This window comes from Gorilla gorilla, chromosome 7 (assembly GCF_029281585.2).
Source record: "Gorilla gorilla gorilla isolate KB3781 chromosome 7, NHGRI_mGorGor1-v2.1_pri, whole genome shotgun sequence".
NCBI classification, from domain to species: Eukaryota; Metazoa; Chordata; class Mammalia; order Primates; family Hominidae; genus Gorilla; species Gorilla gorilla.
This window is the reverse complement of record NC_073231.2, coordinates 138,905,655-138,926,169: the sequence shown is the minus strand read 5'-3', so window position 1 is coordinate 138,926,169 and position 20,515 is coordinate 138,905,655. Positions and strand designations below refer to the sequence as shown.

At 45.1% G+C, this 20,515-nt stretch overlaps 2 protein-coding genes across 9 annotated transcripts in view; one reads left to right on the top strand and one right to left on the bottom strand.

The window, feature by feature from the left end:
- The window catches only part of LOC101148708 (thyroglobulin), a 218,394-nt gene that overhangs the window by 33,059 nt on the left and 164,820 nt on the right, over positions 1–20,515 (bottom strand). For all 7 annotated transcript variants that reach the window (XM_063709519.1, XM_063709517.1, XM_063709516.1 and 4 more), the window contains 2 exons: positions 6,535–6,699; positions 5,367–5,534 (listed from right to left, as the gene is read on the bottom strand). In XM_063709519.1, the coding sequence (XP_063565589.1) occupies positions 5,367–5,534; positions 6,535–6,699 (333 nt within the window). The remainder of the gene's footprint in view (positions 1–5,366; positions 5,535–6,534; positions 6,700–20,515) is intronic.
- SLA (Src like adaptor) overlaps positions 1–20,515 on the top strand; it is a 66,944-nt gene that overhangs the window by 1,100 nt on the left and 45,329 nt on the right. The gene's annotated exons all lie outside the window — the stretch shown is intronic.

Here is a 20,515-nt window from a genome sequence, read left to right as displayed (position 1 = left end):
GTTTCAGTTGTTTGCCTTGTCTGTTATCATCTGACTGCAAGCCCTTATGAGGGGAGGAATTCAATTTGTATTTTATGCTGAAACACCTGGCCCAGCATGACTAAACAAACAGGTGTTGGTGTTACAAAAACATGCTGGACACCCTGTTTAGGTGGATGTGGCAGTTTACTGCAACTGACATGTCCTGTTTCTCATCCCCAGATGGGGCAGGAGGGGCTGGGTGGGTATCAAAGGACAGAGGATGGAGTAAAAGGCATGGCTGAGATTGAGGCCCTCCAGAACCTGCCATCTTCAGGTCCTCCTTGGCTGATGGTGGTTGGACCCAGGTGCCATGGAGCCTTCTTGGGGGAAACAGAGAAATGCACAAGCCCAACTCTAAATTCAGGCTGGGAGTGGGCTGAGGCAAGGGAGGGCAATACAAGGGCACATTGGGTTGAAGTCCAGAGGAGTTTCCTCACTGTTGGGAGGGTGGAAGCATAGCTCATAACTCAGTTTCCACTTGGTTGTCCACTGTGCCCTCTTGCAGTTCTGTGTGGGGTAGAATCCTGAGGATCTCTCTAGGTGATGTTTGCGTATGGTAGGGGTAAGGTGGTGATAGTGCATCCCTGATCTAGTGTTTATCACAGATAGGGTAATGGGTAGAGCCTGCCACCCGCCACCCTCCCCACTCCTGCCCTGCAATTGGGGTCAGAGACCTGCAGTGGAGACTTGGCTTTCCAAAGGACTAGTTAGCTGACCTAGAGACATCCGGTAAACCTCACTAAGCCTTTCCCAGAAAAAAAATCGTGTTAAATACTGGTTCACGGTTCCCTACCTCACAGCCATACAGTTGAGATAAAGTAAAATAAGAGCATGAGTTACTTCACTTAGGCTAACCCCTCAGGCTATTGAAATTTTAAAATTATAAATAAATCAATAAATGACTACAGAAAAAAAAGAATGTGGGTAGAATTGGAAAGCCCTTTGCACATCGTAGCCTTTATTCTAGCTGGGTTTGCATACATTTCAGTACCCAGCATACCGTTGATGGTAGATGGAAGGCTCTCAGAGGAAAGCCTGGCTTTTCCCAGAGTGACGTCATGGGAAGAGGATATTTGCAGGCAGATAGAACTGGGTTTTAATTCTGGTTTCTCTCTGAAATATAGTAATAATACTCCCCACCTCATAGGGTAATAGTTGTGAGGGTGAATTATTTCATTGAAGACTTCCGGGTTAGGGCCCAGCACATAGTCAGTTCTTCATAATTTCATTCATTCATCCTAGTGAATGTTTATTGTGTGCCTGCTGTGTGCAATTTGTCTAGCAGAACTAGAAACATTTCTAGGCACCAGAGATATAGCAGTTTCAAACATTCTAGTTGGGGAAGAAAGACAACAGACAAATACATAATATGGCAGGAGGTTTGAGTGCTGGGGTAGGGTGTAGGATGTAGGGATAGATAAGGCTGGGGATATGGCTTCCCTCCGAATCCAAGTGGTCAAGCAAGGTCTTTCTGATAAGCAGACCCTGAAGGAAGTAAGGCAGTGAGTTATCTGGGAAGAACATTCCAGAAGAAAAAACAGCAAATACCAGGACCCTGATATGGGATGTGCTCAGCCTATTTGAGAAACTCTAAAGGGATAAACCAGTCAGCCAAGAGGGAACAGCAGGAGTTAAGGTCAGAGAGCTAACAGAGGTCACATCAAATAGGCTCTGGCAGTTAATAGAAGACTGGATTTTTCCTCTGCATGAGAGGAGGCCACTGGAGAGAAGGCTTGGAGCAGAGGAGTAAAATGGTCTGACTTATAAAGGGATTGCTCTGGCTACTGTGCTTCTCATAGATTACAAGAGGCAAGGCAGGTGCAGAGAGAGTTTGGGGGCTAGCACAAAAATCTCAAATAAAGTGGCTGGATCAGGGTGATAGCAGAAGAGGTAGGGGAGAAGGGTTTGGATTTGGGATACATTTTGAAAATACAGCCAACTGGATTTGCTGATAGAATGCTGGTAGGATATGAGAGAGCAGTGTCAGGAATGACTTTTGGTTTTGAGCCTGAGTACAGAAGGATGAGTTGTTTAGTTGCTGAGTTGTTTACTGAGATGGTGAAGACTACAGAAGAACATGCTGGTTGGGGATGGGAGCAGAGGTGGAATCGGCAGTCCACTTTGGGTGTGTTATGGATGAGACACTATGAGACATTTAAGTGAAGATGTCAAGTGGGCCATTGGCTAAACCAGTTCAGAGTTCAAGGGAAAAGTCCAGGAGGAATAAATCTGTATGCAGACACATGTTTAGGAGATGATTGCATGCAGTGGCACTGAGCTGTGAGCTGGCTTCCAGTCCCACCATCACTACTCTCCTGCTGCAGGTAGTCCTCCTCATCAATCAGCACCTAGATGAGTTCTTGGCAGGATGCAGGCTCACAAAAGCTGCTCAGCGGCTTCACTAACGCGTATCCCAAGAGAATGAATGAAGAAGTGAAGCCAGAAATGAATGGTCTAACCAATGAACAAATGTGCTGGGGGAACACTGCCCTGTGATTGGTATCTGGGATGACCGCCATGGAGCAGGGCTAGGAGCTGCTCTGCTGTGCCCTTAGAGAGGCTTCTCTATTTGGGGGTGCCCGATTTCAATGCTGGCTTCTCCAGCCAGGCCCCTGTTTGGCAGTGAGCCTCCTGCTGGTGGCCCCATCTTTCTTTGCAAGTAAACAAAGTAAGCTTTCCTTAAAAACCTTAGAGGGAAGCTCAATGAGAAGAATGCAAATGCATCCTTGAGTAGAGATCCCAGTCCTCTGGATTCAGGTATCTGGCTGGACTGCTTAAGGAATTCAGGACAAAGTTAGGAAACTTCTAGACACTCCTGGGACTGTGCTTGAACCAGGGAAGCCCAAGGCAGCCATGAGCCCACAGTCTTCCCTCTCACAATGAACGGGCATAATCAGAAAACATGAGCCCGGGCTACCCTCTGAACACCATGGTCCCAGATCTGCCAATAAGAACAACCCCCTCACCCTCCCTGATGGATGGCATTTCCACTGAGTTGGGAGAGGTCTGGGAACTAACCACAGGGCCGCCCTCCTCCCTAGCCCCATCAGCCCTTTCTAGGCTGATCCCAAGGCTCCTGGGAATATAAAATTAGTTCTTCCTCTCTTTCAAAAGTCGAAGATGGCCATGAAAAGTTTTCAGTACATGGTCCAAAGAACCAGAGCTGTGAGGACATGGTGTCTTGTGCACAGAGATTTTGCATTCCCCATAGGAGGGTATCAAATAAGGAGGTGAGTGGGAAATTGTCCCTGGTCAATGGCCAGCTCCATCCCAGTCGGCCCATGCCTCAGAGTACTGTCTCCAGGGCGGACAGTGTTTAGGGGCAGCAAGAGAATACTAAGATTAGAACTTCCATTTCTTTCTCTTGCTTTAACATTCTTTTGATTCAATAAAGGGTTTATAATAATTCAGGGTATTAGTACAAGAGTACACATGTATATAATTTATACTTAAATAACTAAACTTACTATTTCTTAACTGATGAGGGGCTTGATCAGAAGCAACTTGAGGATCCCTGTTTTAGAGACTACAAACTCTGAGGCGGTGGAGGAGAGTGGCACATTTCCAGTGATTCCTGAATGGTTGTCTTGTCCAATAATAAAATCTCAGCCCCTCGGGGTAAGGGCTATGCTGTGTGTGAGTGCTTGGCAGAAAAAATGTTGAAATGGATCAGGTACAAAAGGTATTTCGCCCTGGCTGTGAGTTAGCTAGATGAAAGCTGACGGTGACTAAGTTTTACTTGACACCCCCCTTGCAACACAACAGACTCACTCATACACCCTCAGAGAGAACTCTATTGCTGCTCACATGCCACACCCACCTTCCAGATAGGAACCTTCAGAAATCAACTTCACATGCAAACCTCACCAGCCCTGCTTCTTTCTCTCTCTCTACATACACATGCACACATAAATATATATAATATGTAACACATTATGCATGTGTGTATATATACAGCAATAGTAATAATGCATAATATTCTTTCTCACATCTCTACATCTCCAGAGGTAGCCAATGTTAATTGCATGTTGTGAATCTTTTTACTCAGTTATCCTTCTATGCAGAAAAACATACAAATATACACACTTACAAATATAAAGATACATACAGGTTGGCTTTTAAAAATATGAATGCTATCTTAATTTCACATTCCTCTACATGTTTTTTGTCATTTTACAATGTGTCACAGGCATCCCTTAAGCCAGCAGAGATAAATCTAGCTCATTCTTTTTAATATCTGCATAATATTTAATAGCTTGTTTGTATCTTAATTTAGTCAACCATTTCCCTGTTAATGGACATTTGAGTGGCTTCCAATTTTTTGCCACAATAATCAATGCCACAATCAATCAATAAACAATGCAATGCAATAAATACTCTTGTATATATATCATGTAAAACTGGAGCTTTTATTGCTGTAGGATAGAGTCCCCAAGGTGAAATATATTACCCAAAGGAAATAGGATTATCCAAAGGGACTCAGGATCCTGTTTGGTTGCTTTCATGATTTAATAAAATTCCGGTTAGACTGCCTTATATTCAACAGAGGCAACAGAGACCCATGTCATGCATGTGCAGGGGAAGGTGCACTCCACCCACGCCCAGAGTTGTCCTCTCTTTGTGCTTTATGCACACTGGGCTTCCCTGTAGGCTTGACCACCTACAAGGCTTTGGCCAAGAGTAGCTTGTCCAAGGCAGGGTGGGGTGGGCAGATGAGCATGTGCTCAGCCTCTTCCAGGGTTAGCCACATCCTAGTGAGTGGCTGTAACTTCTGGCGAGAGCAGGAACTGTGCATTCAAGCAGACTGAAGACCTCACAGCTCACTCCCACTTCACTGTGCCTCCAGCAAGCCACACAAAGCTGCGTGTTTGCCAGGTGCATTGTGCATGCTCTTTTTACTAGGAAATTTAACTTGGAAGCCTGGTGCTTCAGTGTCTTTTTCAGGATTGGGAAGGGGTGATGATTTAACAAGAGTCCCTTCATCTCCCTGCCTCATCATCTCTCAGTTCTCAGTACAACAAGCATCCTCCATGAAATATGGGTGGCATGGTCCAGAATGTGGGTATTCTAACTTGCAGCCCTGAGCTGCAGATCTTCTGGGTCAGCTCCAGTTTTCCACAGCGATTCATTCACAGCTGTAATTTGTGGATGTGCCTGTGTTGCTCACTACCCTGCAAGTGTCTAATTTCTAAATCCCCCCATTACCACCTCCTAAACTCACATAGGCATTGCACACAGTAGTTATTCAGCAATTGGTCAATATCCCTTGATCAAGTCAGACATTGAGGTCCAGAGCCCTTAGGAAATGCTCAGCTGGAGACATCCGAGGTCCCCTCCCTGCTTACCTTCACAGCCTTTGCTCTGTTGATGAGCCCATCGTCCTGAGAACTCCCAATGAGCAGATCAACCTCTACCCGTAAAGACCTCTTCAGTGCTCTGGCTGGAGGCTCACGGAGGAACTGGCCATCGATCACAGGACCCCAGTAGTGGAAAGGGCCACTCACAGCCAGGAGCTGCATTGGATGCAACAATAATCAGTTGTCCTGGAATAATCAGTTGCACTGCTTTGCATAAAGAGGTCTTAACCATACTGAATGCCAATATTGGTTATCCATCTATGACTCTACTGAGAAAAAGTGACCAGGACAACTGGCAGGCAGGACACCATGTGACAAAGTCAGGGGCTGGAGGGTGAATGAATCTCACTCTCAGCAATGATGGTCTCCAGGGGAGCATCCCAGAGGTAACAGCAGGTCCCCAGGTAGGGATGGGAAAGCCTGAGCCTGTATGTGGGTGAGGAAGGCAGGAGGAGACAGTGGTTGAAGAGGAGGCAGTGACTCTGACAGGTGAAATTCACCAGCTCCAGTTATGATCAAATTAGCCTGCACTTAGGGGAGCTGAGAATAAGACCTGCTCCAATTCTGTGAGTCCAGACTCATTGCTAAGGCGATCGATAGGCCATCAATTGCCATGACAATTATTCCTGCTAATGTCCCCTTCATTAATGTGAAGGCCAGCCAGAGATTTGGTCTGCAAGCAAGAACTTTGCATGCTATAAAGGGAACACACAGCTATCCCATATAAGGGAGTGAAGTGACTCAAATACACTGCCATCTGTGAAGCCATGTCTGCAATACTCAATACATCTAGCTGTGACCTGTTAAGGGTTTGGTCCCCTGCCCACCACAGTCCTGGAGTGAGGCCAAATCCTTCACATGTGTTACTTCATTTTCTCATCCTACTCTATAAGGTCTGTATAACTATTCCCATGTTATAAATAAGAAAGACAAATTGCAGAGGCATCTGTCTACCCTCAGTGCCCATGTTTGGACTGTTGCAGGCTGTGGTGCATGCACAGCTCTAGGGGCTAGGGAATGTGAGTTCCAGCTCCAGTTGGTCATCAGCCTCATGTATGGTATGGCTGGGGTGGGTGACACCTCCTTCCTAGGTCTTCATTTTCTATTTGTAAAAGACCAGAGAATGTCCCTTCCCAACTTGCACTTAAGTGCTCACCTTGGTCTGGGCATCATTGAGGACACTGGCAGGCTTCTGGCGGAGGCAGGACACCACTTCTTGGCTGGATGACGTGGGGCAGCTGACCTCCTTTGCCAAAGCAATTGCCTGCTGCTGAGCCCTCTCATGGCTGATGACGGCGGCCGGGGAGAGTGCGGAGCCTCCCTGGAAGAGAAAGCAGGCTCAGAGCTGACGGTTCTGATCATCTCCAGCCCCTGCTCACCTGGAGCCCTCAGTGCCCCATCAGGGTTCTGCATCCTTCCTCCAAGCTTGGGAGTCCCAGGACCCATTCTGGGGATGCACACAATGGGAAGATCAGGATTGGTCAACGCATATCAGCATGCAGTGTGATACTGAACAGGTGTCTCTCTAGGCCTCAGTTTCCTAACCTGTGAAGTGAGGGTGCTGCACAAGGGAACCTTTGGTCTTGGCTGTGCAGATGAATTTGTATATAGAGGCAAAGGGCTGATGGTTCTTTAAGAGGATCAGAGATTGGCAAAGTCCTCTGGGAAGAGAACTCTGCAAAGATAGAGCCATCTCCCTCCAGCACCTCCTGGGGGGCTCCTTAACTAGCAAGCTGCATTAAGATGGAGCTGGACTTTAAAATGGAAGCCCACCTAGGAGGTGACGAAAACACAGTCTTTGTAAGGGTAAATTGCTTCATCAAAATCAGGGTACTCTCTGTTAAAATGACTGGTTTCTCACTTTGGGAGGCTGAGGTGGGCGGATCACAAGGTCAGGAGATCGAGACCATCCTGGCTAACACAGTGAAACCCCATCTCTACTAAAAATACAAAAAACTAGCCAGGCGTGGTGACGGGTGCCTGTAGTCCCTGCTACTTGGGAGGCTGAGGTAGAAGAATGGCGTGAACCCGGGAGGCGGAGCTTGCAGTGAACCGAGATCGCACCACTGCACTCCAGCCTGGGAAACAGAGCAAGACTCCATCAAAAAAAAAAAAAAAAAAAAGACAGGTTTCTTCTTTCTAATAATGAAAGTGGTAGGAGCTGGGTTTCAGGAAGTTCATCTCTGCCCGGACTTTTGGTAGAATTGGGTCATCTGCCCGGGAGGAACAAATGAGCTGAGTGGGGTCCTGACCAGTGTGCAGTTCCAGGGCGCATCCTCTATGGGGCTCCCCGTAGCTCAGACACTGGCTGTCCACTGAAGAGTCATGGGTAACCAGGGGAGGCAGTGGTGGTGATACCAGTGCCACTGCTCTTACCCCTGCTACTGCCACTGATGGAAATAATAGCAACCACTGTGGATTGAGGGCTCCGACAAACTCACTCAAGAGGTTCCCTATTTCAGCTCATCAGATCCTCACAGCAATTGTATAAGTCGGTTGCTCTTACCGTCCCATGTAACAATTATGTAGGAGGCAGGGCTGGGATCTGACCCCAGCGGCCAAACACTGAGCCACTGTGAAGTGGCCTTTCATACACCTGGTAGGTTCCTGATGAAAGGTGGTGGCACTGTTGTTACGATGATCTCTGTTTATTGTCAAGCTCAAGAAGGGACATGTGGCTAGGGTCAGAGGAAAGGCCAGTCAGAATCTCAGCCAGTGGCAAGGAAAAACACAAGTGCATGGAATTGGGGGATCCTGGACACGGCCGCTGTGAGACCTGGTGCCAGAGGAACTTTTGTAATGGCGCTGGGCTTCTCAGAACAGGCCTGGCAACTAGGTCCATAGACTCCAGAAAGGGCTGGGAGATACACGTGATTTTCTGTCCTTAACCGCTTAGACAAACTCCGAGTCTCCTGTTCCTGCTTTAAAACAAAGCAAGGCTCCTGTGCTACGTGATCTCCAGCCAGTGGCTCACTCTGCTCTCAGCATTTTTAAAAGAGAGAGAAGAATCCTAACTCCCAGGATCCTCTGATAAGCAGCAGCAATAAAAGTAAACTACTCAGCCAGGCCAAGGCCTGGAATTCAATGACCCAAGGAACAAGGGTCAATATGATTTAGCCTATTGTTGAGTTCTTGTGCCCTCAGGTTTATTTTTCCAACAATGAGCAGGGCAGCTTTTTTTTAAGAACCATTGGATGTACTTTAAATTAAAAAAAAAAAGAAAAGAAAAGAAAAGAAAACACACACACACACTCAAAATATTCAAGCTCAAAACTCCGTGTTCTGAATAGCAAACAGCAGAAGGGCCCACAGGCAGGCAGAGAGGAGATGTGAATGTCAGGATGGGGCCCCCACTGACTGTTTCAATATTTCCTTCGGCTATAAAAAGCCAGGGATCCTGATATGGTGAGGAAGTGGTTAAAGGCGTGGGTCACACTGATATTGCAAGATGGCTTACAGAATGTTTCTTTCTCTTAAAGTATTTTGTTTAAATTGATCTTTCTGAAGGAAACCTTTTTCACCATGGAAAATTGGTGTTTACGCAAGCCAACGGTCGACTCAGCCTTCATTTTAAAGCACTTGATTAGAGACAAAGCACTCGGGGGCAGGAGGGGAGTTGCTGTGCAGAGGTGTGTAGAGAGCATGGGATTGGGGCAGAAGGGCTCGGTTTGAACCCCAGCTGTGTCACTCCCTGATGAAGTGGGCTTGGGCAAGTGACCATCTGTGATGAGAACAATCAACCATACGTTACAGGGTTGCTGCAAAGATGCATGAGGCCAGGTAGGTGAAGAAGCGTGTCCTCTGCACAGTGGGAGCTGTGGCTGCACTGTGGTTAGTGCAGTGACATTCACGGGACCCCACAGGATGTAAAGGGATCAGGTCTTCTCAGTCCACCCAGCCATGCCTGTAGGTCCGCAGCCCTGGGCTCCGGCTTTATCTAAATCTGACCTAGCTATTCAATGGCGAGGAGTTTCCACTGGCTGTTGTTTTTTTAACTTTAAAAATAGTTCAGGTCAAAACCACAATTGCTGACCACTGCTTTTTGTTCCTGGGGCCTCCGAACATGGTAAGGTGCCTTGACCTCAGTTAGTCACTGTAGTTGCTTCGGAGTCAGGGCCTGCCCCTGGCCAAGCACACATATCCACACACACAACCACAGACGGAGACACACTCACGCAATCAAGGAGTTTATTGGTACCGCTTCTCAGAGGATCCTGGGAGTTAGGATTCTCTTTCTCTTTTAAAAATCCTGGAGATCAGAGTGAGCCACTGGCTGGAGATCACACAACACAGGAGACTTGCTTTGTTTTAAAGCAGCACCAGGAGACTCGGAGTTTGTCTAAGTGGGTTAAGGACACACACAGACACTGACGGAGACATATGCTTACGTGCACAGACACACAGCCACAGATGGAAACACACACTTACACGCACAGACATGGCCATAGATGGAGACCCACAGTCATAGATAGAGACACACTCACACAGAGATACACACTTACACACACAGACACTCATGGTCACATAAAAATCACAGTCATACACTCATGGACACAGGGAGACCCACACTTAGAAACACACACAGTCACAGAAACATCCAGCTACAGAAAGAAATATACACCCACACACATAGACACACACTCACATAAGTGCAGAAAGACACACAAACACACACAGTCGCAGAGACACACACACACAGTCATAGACACACACTCAAAGATACACACACGTAGACACACCCAGACACCTACAGATAGACTCATACACTCAGACACATACACCCAAACACACACACAAAGCTGCCCTTGTTGAAATGGACCCTGCAGCATTTCCCGGGAGGAATCCCTCAGGCAGCCTCCCCAGAGCAGCTCCAAGAAGCAAAGCAACAAAGAGCGGGGTGGGCAGCTACCCGGACAAGCAGGAGGTCTGGCAGCTCTGCCCTGGGGCATCCGTGTGTCAGAGGGTCCTCTGGATGGACTCCGCCTCCCTCCTGGCACCCCTCACACTTCTCAGTCCCACCCTGGAATGTGAATCCTCATCTACAGTGGTGTCTACCTCACATGGAGAGGGGAAGGATGGGAAGCCCAGTAAGCAGGTGCTCAGTGAGCTCCTTATCCATCAGGCACTTCGTGGAATCGAGGAGTTAATTCCTACAAAGCCCTTGCAGCAGTGCCCAGCACAGACACAACAATGAAGACGAGGATAAACATTCAAGCAGCACATCCTGTGTGCCTGGCATTGAATGTGGGCTGTACGTGTAGAAGCTCACCTACCTCTCAGAGCAATCCCAGGAGCTGGGTAACAACAGTATTATTTCAACTTTAGAGGGGGCTCCAGGGTAGAGTTGAAGCCACTTCCCTAGAGTCTCAGAGCTGGGGGTGACAGAGCCAGGATTTGAGCCTAGGCTGCAGGCGCCAGAGCTCCATGTTCTAACCAGTGTGTCATCTCATGCTTGTGGCAGACAGTTCCTTTCTGTTCCCGGGGGGTGGGGGGTGAGGCCAAAGCAAAGTAAAAAGCTCATGGCTCTTGTTCCAGATAGACTGGGGTTTTAATTCCAGCTCTGCCCATGGCCATTTTGCCAATTTCCTTTGTCTTTCTGAGCTTCCAGTTCCTAACCTGTAAAATGGAGATATTATGATCAGCGTTCACAGAGCTGATGTGCAGATTAAAGGAGACAATGGAGGTAAAATACCTGATGTGTAATTTGCACTCAAAGTTGGTTGTATTCATCATTAGGAATGTTATTATCCATGATTTAATGCCTACAATGTAACTTGATGAAACTCGTCATTACAACCTAGGCTGATGGGGAGCAAGTCCCTTGCGCTGTCTGACTTGGGGGAAAGTGCCTCTACATGCAAAGCAGCTGTGGGGCTGCCAACTTGCTTCGCTTCCCTGTGATACCACACACGGGCCAAGGTGCTTTTTTGCTCACTTTCTTGATTTATGTCCTGCCACAGCACTGTGAAGTTAAATCAGGTAGGAAGGACTATGTCTTTTCAGGGAGAAATTCTCTGCTGCACAGAACCTAAACCCAGGTGTTCCAACTCCAAACCCAGGGCTTCTCTCTGCTTCTCCCGGGAGAAACCACATGTGTGATTTCTAAGCCCTGACCAGACCACTGGGCCTCTAGAAACTTGACTATCTCTAGCTGGCTTATTGAATGCTGGCTTATTGAAATCAATCGCCAAGTATTACCTGAGAGTTATCAACCTTGTATTTCTTTTGACTCTATTTTATTCCAGGCAAAGTGAGTCACAAAGAAGCATAAGTCTCAAGCCCCATTTAGGCGGATGCTTTTTAAAAATGTGTACTATATCCAGCAGGACATATGTACTGGTGACCTCCACATGAGCTCTGTGCAATAATCAGCAGGAGTAAGCCAAGAATTCTTGCGCTTTGGGAATTCAGGGGAGGGAGGGATTTCTGGGCACTAGGGTGGCCCAGAAGAAGCTGCAGAGAATCATCAGGACTTGAGTGGGTTTCCATGGGAGGAAATAAATGGGAGGAACAGGGTGGGTGACCATTCCGAGGGGGAGTGGGCAGTGATGGCAGTGGGGTCAGAGGCTGATTACCCAAGGGAATTATAGACAGGAGCTGGGTCCTAAGTAATCTGACAGCCCCAGGACAGGGCCTGGAACTCAAAATATGTATTGCATGAGTGAGTGAATGACTGTATGAGTGAGGGAGTGAACAAATGAATGAATGGCAGGCAGATGGACCAGTGACTTCTAAATGAAGAGAAGAATTTCCATAGAAGTGTAGTGAGAAGTAAACTTCAGAGGTAATTAAATCCCAGACTAAGTAAGAGATGTGATTTAGAAGGCACCAACCCTGGGACACACAGCAGGTATCCTTCAGGCAACGGGCAATGAGGAATCCATAAAGGCTTTTAAATGGGGTATTACAGAAAGGGCTTGGGAATTTCCTGTCACTGGGTCCTTTGTCTTTGCATTCTCAGTGCTGAAAATGGTTGGTAGTGCTCAGCAGGCCCTCAGTAAAGGATGGAGCATCAATACCTCCTGAATGTGAGCTTCTGATGGTGGGGGTTGGGAGGTAGTTATTCCTCTATCCCCAGAGCCCAGCACAAGGTGTGGAACACCATGTGTGGAACAGAAGAGAACTGGAAATGAATGGCAGGATGGTAGCTCGGCTAGTTGACTGTGGGATGGACTGGAGTGGGGAGCATCTGAGTCAGGGAGTCCGTCGGTGACTTGTAAGGTCTAAGGATAAAGGGGTAGTGTGTGACCCAGAGTGCCATGTCTCCACCCTCGCACCGACCTCTCCTGGGAACTCACCCACACCTGGAAGGTGCCACCAAGGTGTCGTGGGCCAGCTGAATTGTGGCATGCTATTGAGCAGCCAGGACAGCTTAGGAAGAGAGCTCTGGAAGCTAAAGCACAGATGGACTTTTTTTAAACATCCAAGTTTATATTTGTATTCTCTTGCATGTTTTCTACACTAAAATCATCTTGTTTTCTTGATCCCTAAAAGCCTGCGTTTTACTCTGATTTGTAACACTTCAGTTTTGGCAAAACTTCCATCACAGGGACGGTAATTAATACAAGTTTCGTCTTGAAATCCCAGTCTTAGGGCATAGGAAAAAAGGTATCAAAACTACCTGTTGGTATAGTCATGATCTAGGAGACAATCCGAAATGTAGGATTTGAAGAAGGCCTAGTGAATGCTATTCCTTCTTTTTTGTATAAAAAGTGTGTGTGTGTTTACTTAAAGGAAAACAGAAAAGAATTAAACATTTATAAGGCACCTTCTAAGGGCCACATCATTTATTCACATTTTCTCTCATGATCTCCAAAACAACCCTCTAAGTGTAATATTAGAATCCCTATTTTACAGATAGAGAGACTGAGGCTTGGAGTGGGTAGGTAATTTTTCCAAGGTCATAGAACTGATCAGTAGCAGGGCTAGAATTACAAAGGTTTCATTGTTCCCCCCACACTATGCTACCTACCCGAGAAAACAGCAAGCACATCACAGACCCTTATTTTCCATTCCAGTCATGAGTGGCTGGTGGATGGCCACTCATCAGCAAGGTTTTTGCAAGGGTGGCTGGGACAGCAAGAGGAGGAGGAGGAGGAGGAGAAGCAGGAGGGGAGCCTGGCTCCTCCATCACAGGAATGCCATAGGGCTCAAAAACACACCATGTTATGTCTGCAGACTGAAAAGGCCTTGTGAGACAAGGGAGAGTTTATCCCAAGTCGCTTTGATTCACATGTACAACCGTGCTGCATTCTGCTTAAGACAGAGCTCTTGCCTCTATTGGCTCCTTTAAACTCCCACTACCATCCTAGGAAGTAGGAAGAACCAATATTACTGAAACCGCTACTTTCTTAATCATTCTTCTGTGTACGGCCCACTTCATTCCAAGAAGAATTTGGGGTACACTCAAGAAAGAGTGTCTAAGAAGTTTAAAATCCTGCCAGTAGCAGGTGAAAGACGTTAAGACCCAGGTTTTCTGGCCCCAGGTTTTCATTTCCCATGATGCCGTGCTGTCTCAACAGCTGGAGGAGGTCACGTGACATTCACAGGCATCCAGTCCCAGGGTACCTCCTGCTGCCTGGCCCCACTGGGTTTATTTGAATAGTCTGACTTGATCAATCCACAGAGCCTTCTAACAATTCAAAGTGAGTGAATGATGGAGGAGTTCTATTGGCTTTTTATACTTTTTAAGACTATTCTAACTTGTCTCCAATGAATTAATGTTAAATTTTTAATTAGAAAAAATTTAAATTACATTTAAAAGATGAATTCCACACTAAAATATGACTGATGCTTGTCAAAATGGAAATAGTCATTATAACTTATTGTGTAAGCACATCAGTGGACAAGTGACGTGGCCAAGTCCATTTAGAAAACCTTTGCAGGGACAATAAGAGGTGGGAGAGAAATGAGGCCCCTCACACCCCGAGGGAGGAAGGAGGTGGTTCTGGCTGAGAGAAGAGGTCCAGAAATAAGCCTTGCTGTCTTCACAGATCGGCACAAATGCAATCCTTTTCGTACTCTAGAAAAAGGCTGTCATATACTGCTCTACATCCATCAGTGTGACCTTAGCTTATTTAAAGGTGAAACAGAAAGCCCTCTGCAATTTTTACAGCAAAAATAGCAGTCCCCAAATAGACAAAACAAGTGAACAAAACAAAGAAAATTAAAATTACACATAATCCTCCCAATCAAAGAAAACCACTGTTAAATGCTATTAGCCTCCAATATGTCTCTTCCGTGTGTGTGTGTGTGTGTGTGTGTGTGTGTGTGTGTGTGTGTGTGTGTACACATATATTCAGGAAATCTAGACAGCATATTGTTTTTGAGCCTATCTTTTTCACCTAACAATCCATTGTCGATATCATTCTGTATCATTACTTATTTATTCACAAGATTGTTTTCAATGCCAGCATGCTAATTACATTTAGGATTTTAGGTTATTAGGGAGAATGTTATAGACAGGTTACGGGCACCTGCAGGCAATGAAATATGATAGACTTGGATACAAATCCCAGCTCTGATTTGCAACTGTTTGATTTGAGACTTTCTTCATCTGTAAGGAACATAACAATATTGAGAGCTTCCCCATAGGATTGTTGTAATAAAGAAATGAGAAAGTTTTCCTGTAACAGTATGGTGCACTACAAATTGTAAATATTTAATAAATGATGGCTATTACTGTTTCAGGTTTTAAGATGTTACAGACAATACTGCAATGTACATCTTTATAACTAAATCTATTCACATATCCATGATGATTTCCTTATGCAAAGGCATTACTGGGTCAAAAGGTATAGTTTTTTTCATCAAAAAGATAATAAAAATGTATTAAATGAGTTGTTTCCATGGCATTTTAATAGTTTCTCATTAAATAGGTGCCACATGAACATCCGTATTAAAGAAGAATATTTTTGTTGTATGATAAACATTTATCTAGTATTTCAAACTATGATTCTTGGTATCTATAGCTAACTTTAGGAAATTGTGTTATTGTGATATAATTCACATACCACAGAATTCACCCACTTAATTCAATGGTTTTTAGTTATAGTCACAGAGTTGTGCAATCATCACCACATCTAATTTTAGAACATTTTCATTATCCCACAAAGAAATTCTGTACCCATTAGCAGTCATTCCCCATTCTCCACCCTCACTCCCAGCCCCAGGCCATCACTAATCTACTTTCTGTCTCTGTAGAGTTACCTATTCTGGACATTTCATATAAATGGAATCATAGAATATGTAGCCTTCTGTGTCTGGCTTCTTTTACTTCATCCATCTTATAGCAGGTATTAGTAGTGTATATCTTCACTGCTAAATTATACTTAATTGTATAGAGAAACCATATTTTGCTTACCTACTCATTGGCTGGTAAACATTTGGGTTGTTTCTACTTTTTGCCAATTATGAATAATGCTGTTGTGAACAGTCACATACAAGTTCTTATAGGGATGCATGTTTTCATGTCTCTTGAATGTTTAGGTAGGGGTGGAATTGCTAGGTCACATGAAAACTCTTGTGTTTAACCTTCTGAGAAGTTGCCAAACTGTTTGTCATAGTGGCCGCATTATTTTATATTCCCACCAGCAATAAAAGAATGCTTTTACTTCTTCATATCTTCAGTAATGCTTACCATCTGGTTTTTAAAAATTGTTATTATTATAGGCATCCTAGTGTGTGTGAGTTAATATCTCATTATGGGTTTAATTTGCACTTCTCTGATGACTGACTAATAGTGTTAAGAATCTTTTGCTATGCTTATGGGCCCATTTGTACATCTTCTTTGGAGAAATGTCTATTCAGATCCTTTGCTTATTTTCAGATTGAGTTATCTGTCTTTTTGTTATTGAGTTGTAAGTGTTCTTTATGTTTTCTTGGTACAAGTCCCTTATTAGATACATAATTTGCAAATATTTTCTCCCATTATGTGGATTTTCTTTTCACTTTCTTCATGGCATCTTTTGGAGCACAGAATTTTTTAAATTGTGATGAAATCCGATGTATCTATTTTTTCTTTTGCTGCCTGAGGTTTGGTGTCTTATCTAAGAAATGCTGGCCTAGTGCAAGGTCCACGAGTTCTGCCTTGCATTCTATAGATAGATATTTTACAATCTATAGATATATAAAAACTTGTTTTTACAATGGACTGCTAACCTGTCCTAGAGAGAGATTATACCTTGGTATATTTTTATACTTGCAAGCTTAAATCACTCACCAGCTGTGTCTACACACGGAGGAAAGAGAAGGAAGGTACCAAAAAGTAATGCAGAGCTGGTGTGCTCCAAGCACTTTACATGCTGTTCTCAGTTTGTGCTCACTAAACCTCTGAAGCAGGGAGACACGACTGTGCCTCTTTTATTAAAAAGTGAGGCTCAGAGAGGGTAAATGACTTTGTCCCAAATCACCCACTGCTGGGGAATTGGATTCAGGCCATTTTTCTCCGAAGCCATGACACTACCCACCCTCCATGTGCCAAACAGAATCTGCACTCAACCTGCCTTCTGCAGACATGTTTGACAGGCACGGCAGTCCATGTGGTCTAGCTGTAGAACTGTCCCCCTTGCCTGTGGAGGCACAGCGTGGAGGCCTTCCCAGGCCCCTGTGGGGGAGCCCTCTAAGGGGTCTCTCCCGGGCACTTCTGCTGGGAAATGGAGAGGACCTGAGCCTTGGCTTTGTCTCTTTAGTTCAGAGCAGGCACCTGTCATATTTTCCTACAGGTCTTGCAGACTTGACAAAATGCCTTTTTCCATCTGTTACAAACATGAAGCCTAATTGCCTCTGTCACCTTCTGGCTGTCAGAAGCCATTTAAATGCTTGGCACTTGAAAATTTCTGATTTCCCAGGCAAAGGTGTCACACTTTAAAAGTGACACCATGAGTGATAGCCGAGGCAATGGCTGCCCTCTTATTTCAAAGAGAATTTAAAATGCAGGCTCCTGAGCCTCCCTTCCATTGTCAATGAGTACTTCATACATACACATGGGCATATGTTTCCTTTTAAAAATAATTTCATCATTATAACTTGTAAAAGACCCTGACTGCTTCTTTCTAGTCATTTTTTTCTGCAGCTTTGTTTCAGGGCCCAGGAGAAGAGCTAGAGCAGTGGGGACTGCCTAGACAGAGGCAAAGTCTTTTTCTATTTTCCTTCCAGTAGCCCCTAGACTGCCCCTCTCTCTCCATTTCGTCCCTCCTTTCTTTGCTTCCTCCCTCCTTCCTCCAGTAAATGCCATGGGCCAGCTCTTGACCAGCAGAAAGGACTCACCATGCCTGCCCTAGAAAACACAATGCATGCAGAAAGTTCTGAGATGCTGATGGGTGGGAATGGCCTCATGAGCACAGGAGAGGGAATGGCATAGATGGTGGGAGAGATCAGGGTCACCTCTCAGAGGACAGTGCCACAGGAGGCATGGCCTGGGCTGAGTGATTGAGGTGGCTCCATGCAGAGAGAGGGGAGCCAGGGGGAAAACTGGGAACCACTGGGTGCAGAGGGACCATCTGAGGAGGAGGTGGCTTCACTAGAACCTGGACGGGGCAGCAGGGCACTGGATGAGAAGGGCACACGTGAGTCCGTGAGCCTGCTTAGATTCTGGAACCCACATCACACAATTCCAACATTATCCTCTTCAAATCCTCTTCAAATAAAATAATTATTATTATTTTAAAGAGATGCAGAAAAAAATAGGGAGACCATGGGCTTTTGGGTTGAAGAAATCTTACTGACTCTTGCACTGACAACTTGATAATTGGCTTCATTCTCTGGGTCTCCATTTCCTCATCTGTAAAATGGGTATGTGATATGTTTCAAGGTGTGGCATCAAGAGCATAGGCCATGGGGTCCATCAGCCCAGATTCAAGTCCAACACCCCCTCTAACCAGCTGTGTGTTCTTAGGAAAACTATTTAAAGTCCCAGTGCCTTAGTTTCCCCTAATGTAAAATAAGGATGAGAATATTTACCTCATTCATTTGTTAAGATGAATTGATGAGATAACATGTAAAGTGCATACATGTTTCAAGTTTACAATAAATAGTGGTAGCAGTTGTTAAAATCAATTGATATTTCAAAGAGTTCTTGTGAAAATTAAGTAACAGGTTCAAAAAATACTTGATAACTGACAACTGTACAGTGCTTTACAGGTTATAAAGTATTACCAATAATAAATAATGATAACTGACATCTGTACCGTGCTTTACAGGTTATAATTATTTATTATTGCTACTCAAACAAAAATAAAATTTTCCAGCCTAAAAATGGTTTTTGGGATTGAAATGTTGTTTTGGCCAGAACTATTTCTATAGCAACTAGGCCTGCCTACTCATCGCTCTCCCTCCATGTCTGCCCCACGTGACTAAGTGTAATTAGTTGTGGCTCAGTGGGCACCGAAGCAGGTGCTGACAGATGATTTCACACCCATCTAGTCGGTTATAACTGGATGACACTGTTTTAAATTACATCGAGGCTAGTTTCGAGTTTGCTTTGGCAAATTGCTATCAGCATAAACTGATAACAATAACAGAATCTTATCATTAGAAAAAAACTATATGCCATGAAAGTATTAAGGCATCATAGAATGAGAACATTAGAGGAAACTGTAATAAAAGTCATCATAATGCTGTTACAGATCCTACCCTCATTTTGTGCTGTTCAAGCACACTTAGAAGTGGTTGGGCAAGGTTTAATGGCATTATTGTTTAGGAGGTGAAAATACCAGGGCAGAGTGTTTAAGAGGCCTGACTCCGGTGACGTGGGGAAGCTAGCCGCAAAGGCCTTATCGCTCAATGTCCAGCCGCTGTTTCCACTTTCCCGGTGCCCACAGCCTGCTCTGCTGCAGCAAGCTAGTCGATTATCAGGATAATTCCATGGGCATCTGTGAGCTCCTTCTATGTGCCCAATGCTGCAGGGAATCAAAAATGATTAAGGCCTTAAGAAAGTTTGCAATCTACAGGGAGGGAAAGATTTTTTTCTTAACTTGCTCCCTGTCTCTCCTGCCCTCCGTCCCTTCTTTTCCTCCCTCTTTCCAGTGGACCTTTGCTAGTTGCCCCAGGCATGCAAAGTGCCAAAGCTAGCCGTCAATAACTGGCCAAACAGATACACTCCTGCCTTCTTGGAACTTACAGTTTTTGAAAGTCAGACCAATAGAAAAGATAAGGAAGGTTGGTGTTATGAGACACCCTTGAAAAAATTCCCTTCATGGGGCCTGACAACACCCAACACCACCAACACCAACACCGTACACCCTACACCATACACCATATACATGGGAAGACTTTGTCTTTTGTCTGTGTCCTTAAACAGAGTTCACAAGGATCTCTGTGCCCTTTGCAGAAGATAGACTCTAAATTGGCACCAAGGGAAGATACAATACAAGGTTTCAACATTCCTGGCTAGAGCCCTCTTTGCTTAGAAATGAGATGCCTGTTTCCTCCTCTGCGCTTCTGTTGGAGCTGTGTTCTGTTGAGTGGGGCCTGTGTGACAATCCTTCAGAGGCAGGAAGGCTTACACAGGAGTGCAGCTACAGGAAGTGAGCAAAGAAAGCAACATTGCAAACAACTGAAATTGGGTCCTGCTCAGAGAACTTCCCAACCTCTGGGAACACTGCTGACCTCTTCATCAACCCTTGCATGGCTGAGAACAGTAAGGTTTCCCCCGATGTGGAGGCAGTGGGTCTAGGTTGAGCAATGACAGAAGAGAACAGCTTGAACGAATCAACGTATCTGTGCAGCTCTTCGCAGCAGACAGTTGTGGTGGACATAAAGCGGCTACTTTTTTTCTTCTTCTTCTTCCTGAGAATATTTTTAGTGCCAAAAGACCTCCCGAAGATTCTGATGACATACACATTTAGGTTCCACTCCAGCTGGAGAAATCAGATCATCCAGATGGACCACTGATCCAACTTTGGAGATGTTCCAGAAACATAAACTTTTATCTCCAGAGAAACAATAGGGTCTGCTCTCCCCGCAGATGGTTTTCATAGTTAGCTTATTGTCTTCCCCAGAGGTGAAAAGTCACCATTCACAATTTATGTACTTTAATTCAAAAGGCACAACCTTCATTTATTCTTTTACTGAGGGATAGTTACGGATCACATCTTTGGAGATAGCCTCTGTGCTAGGCTCCATGGTCATGGTTAGAC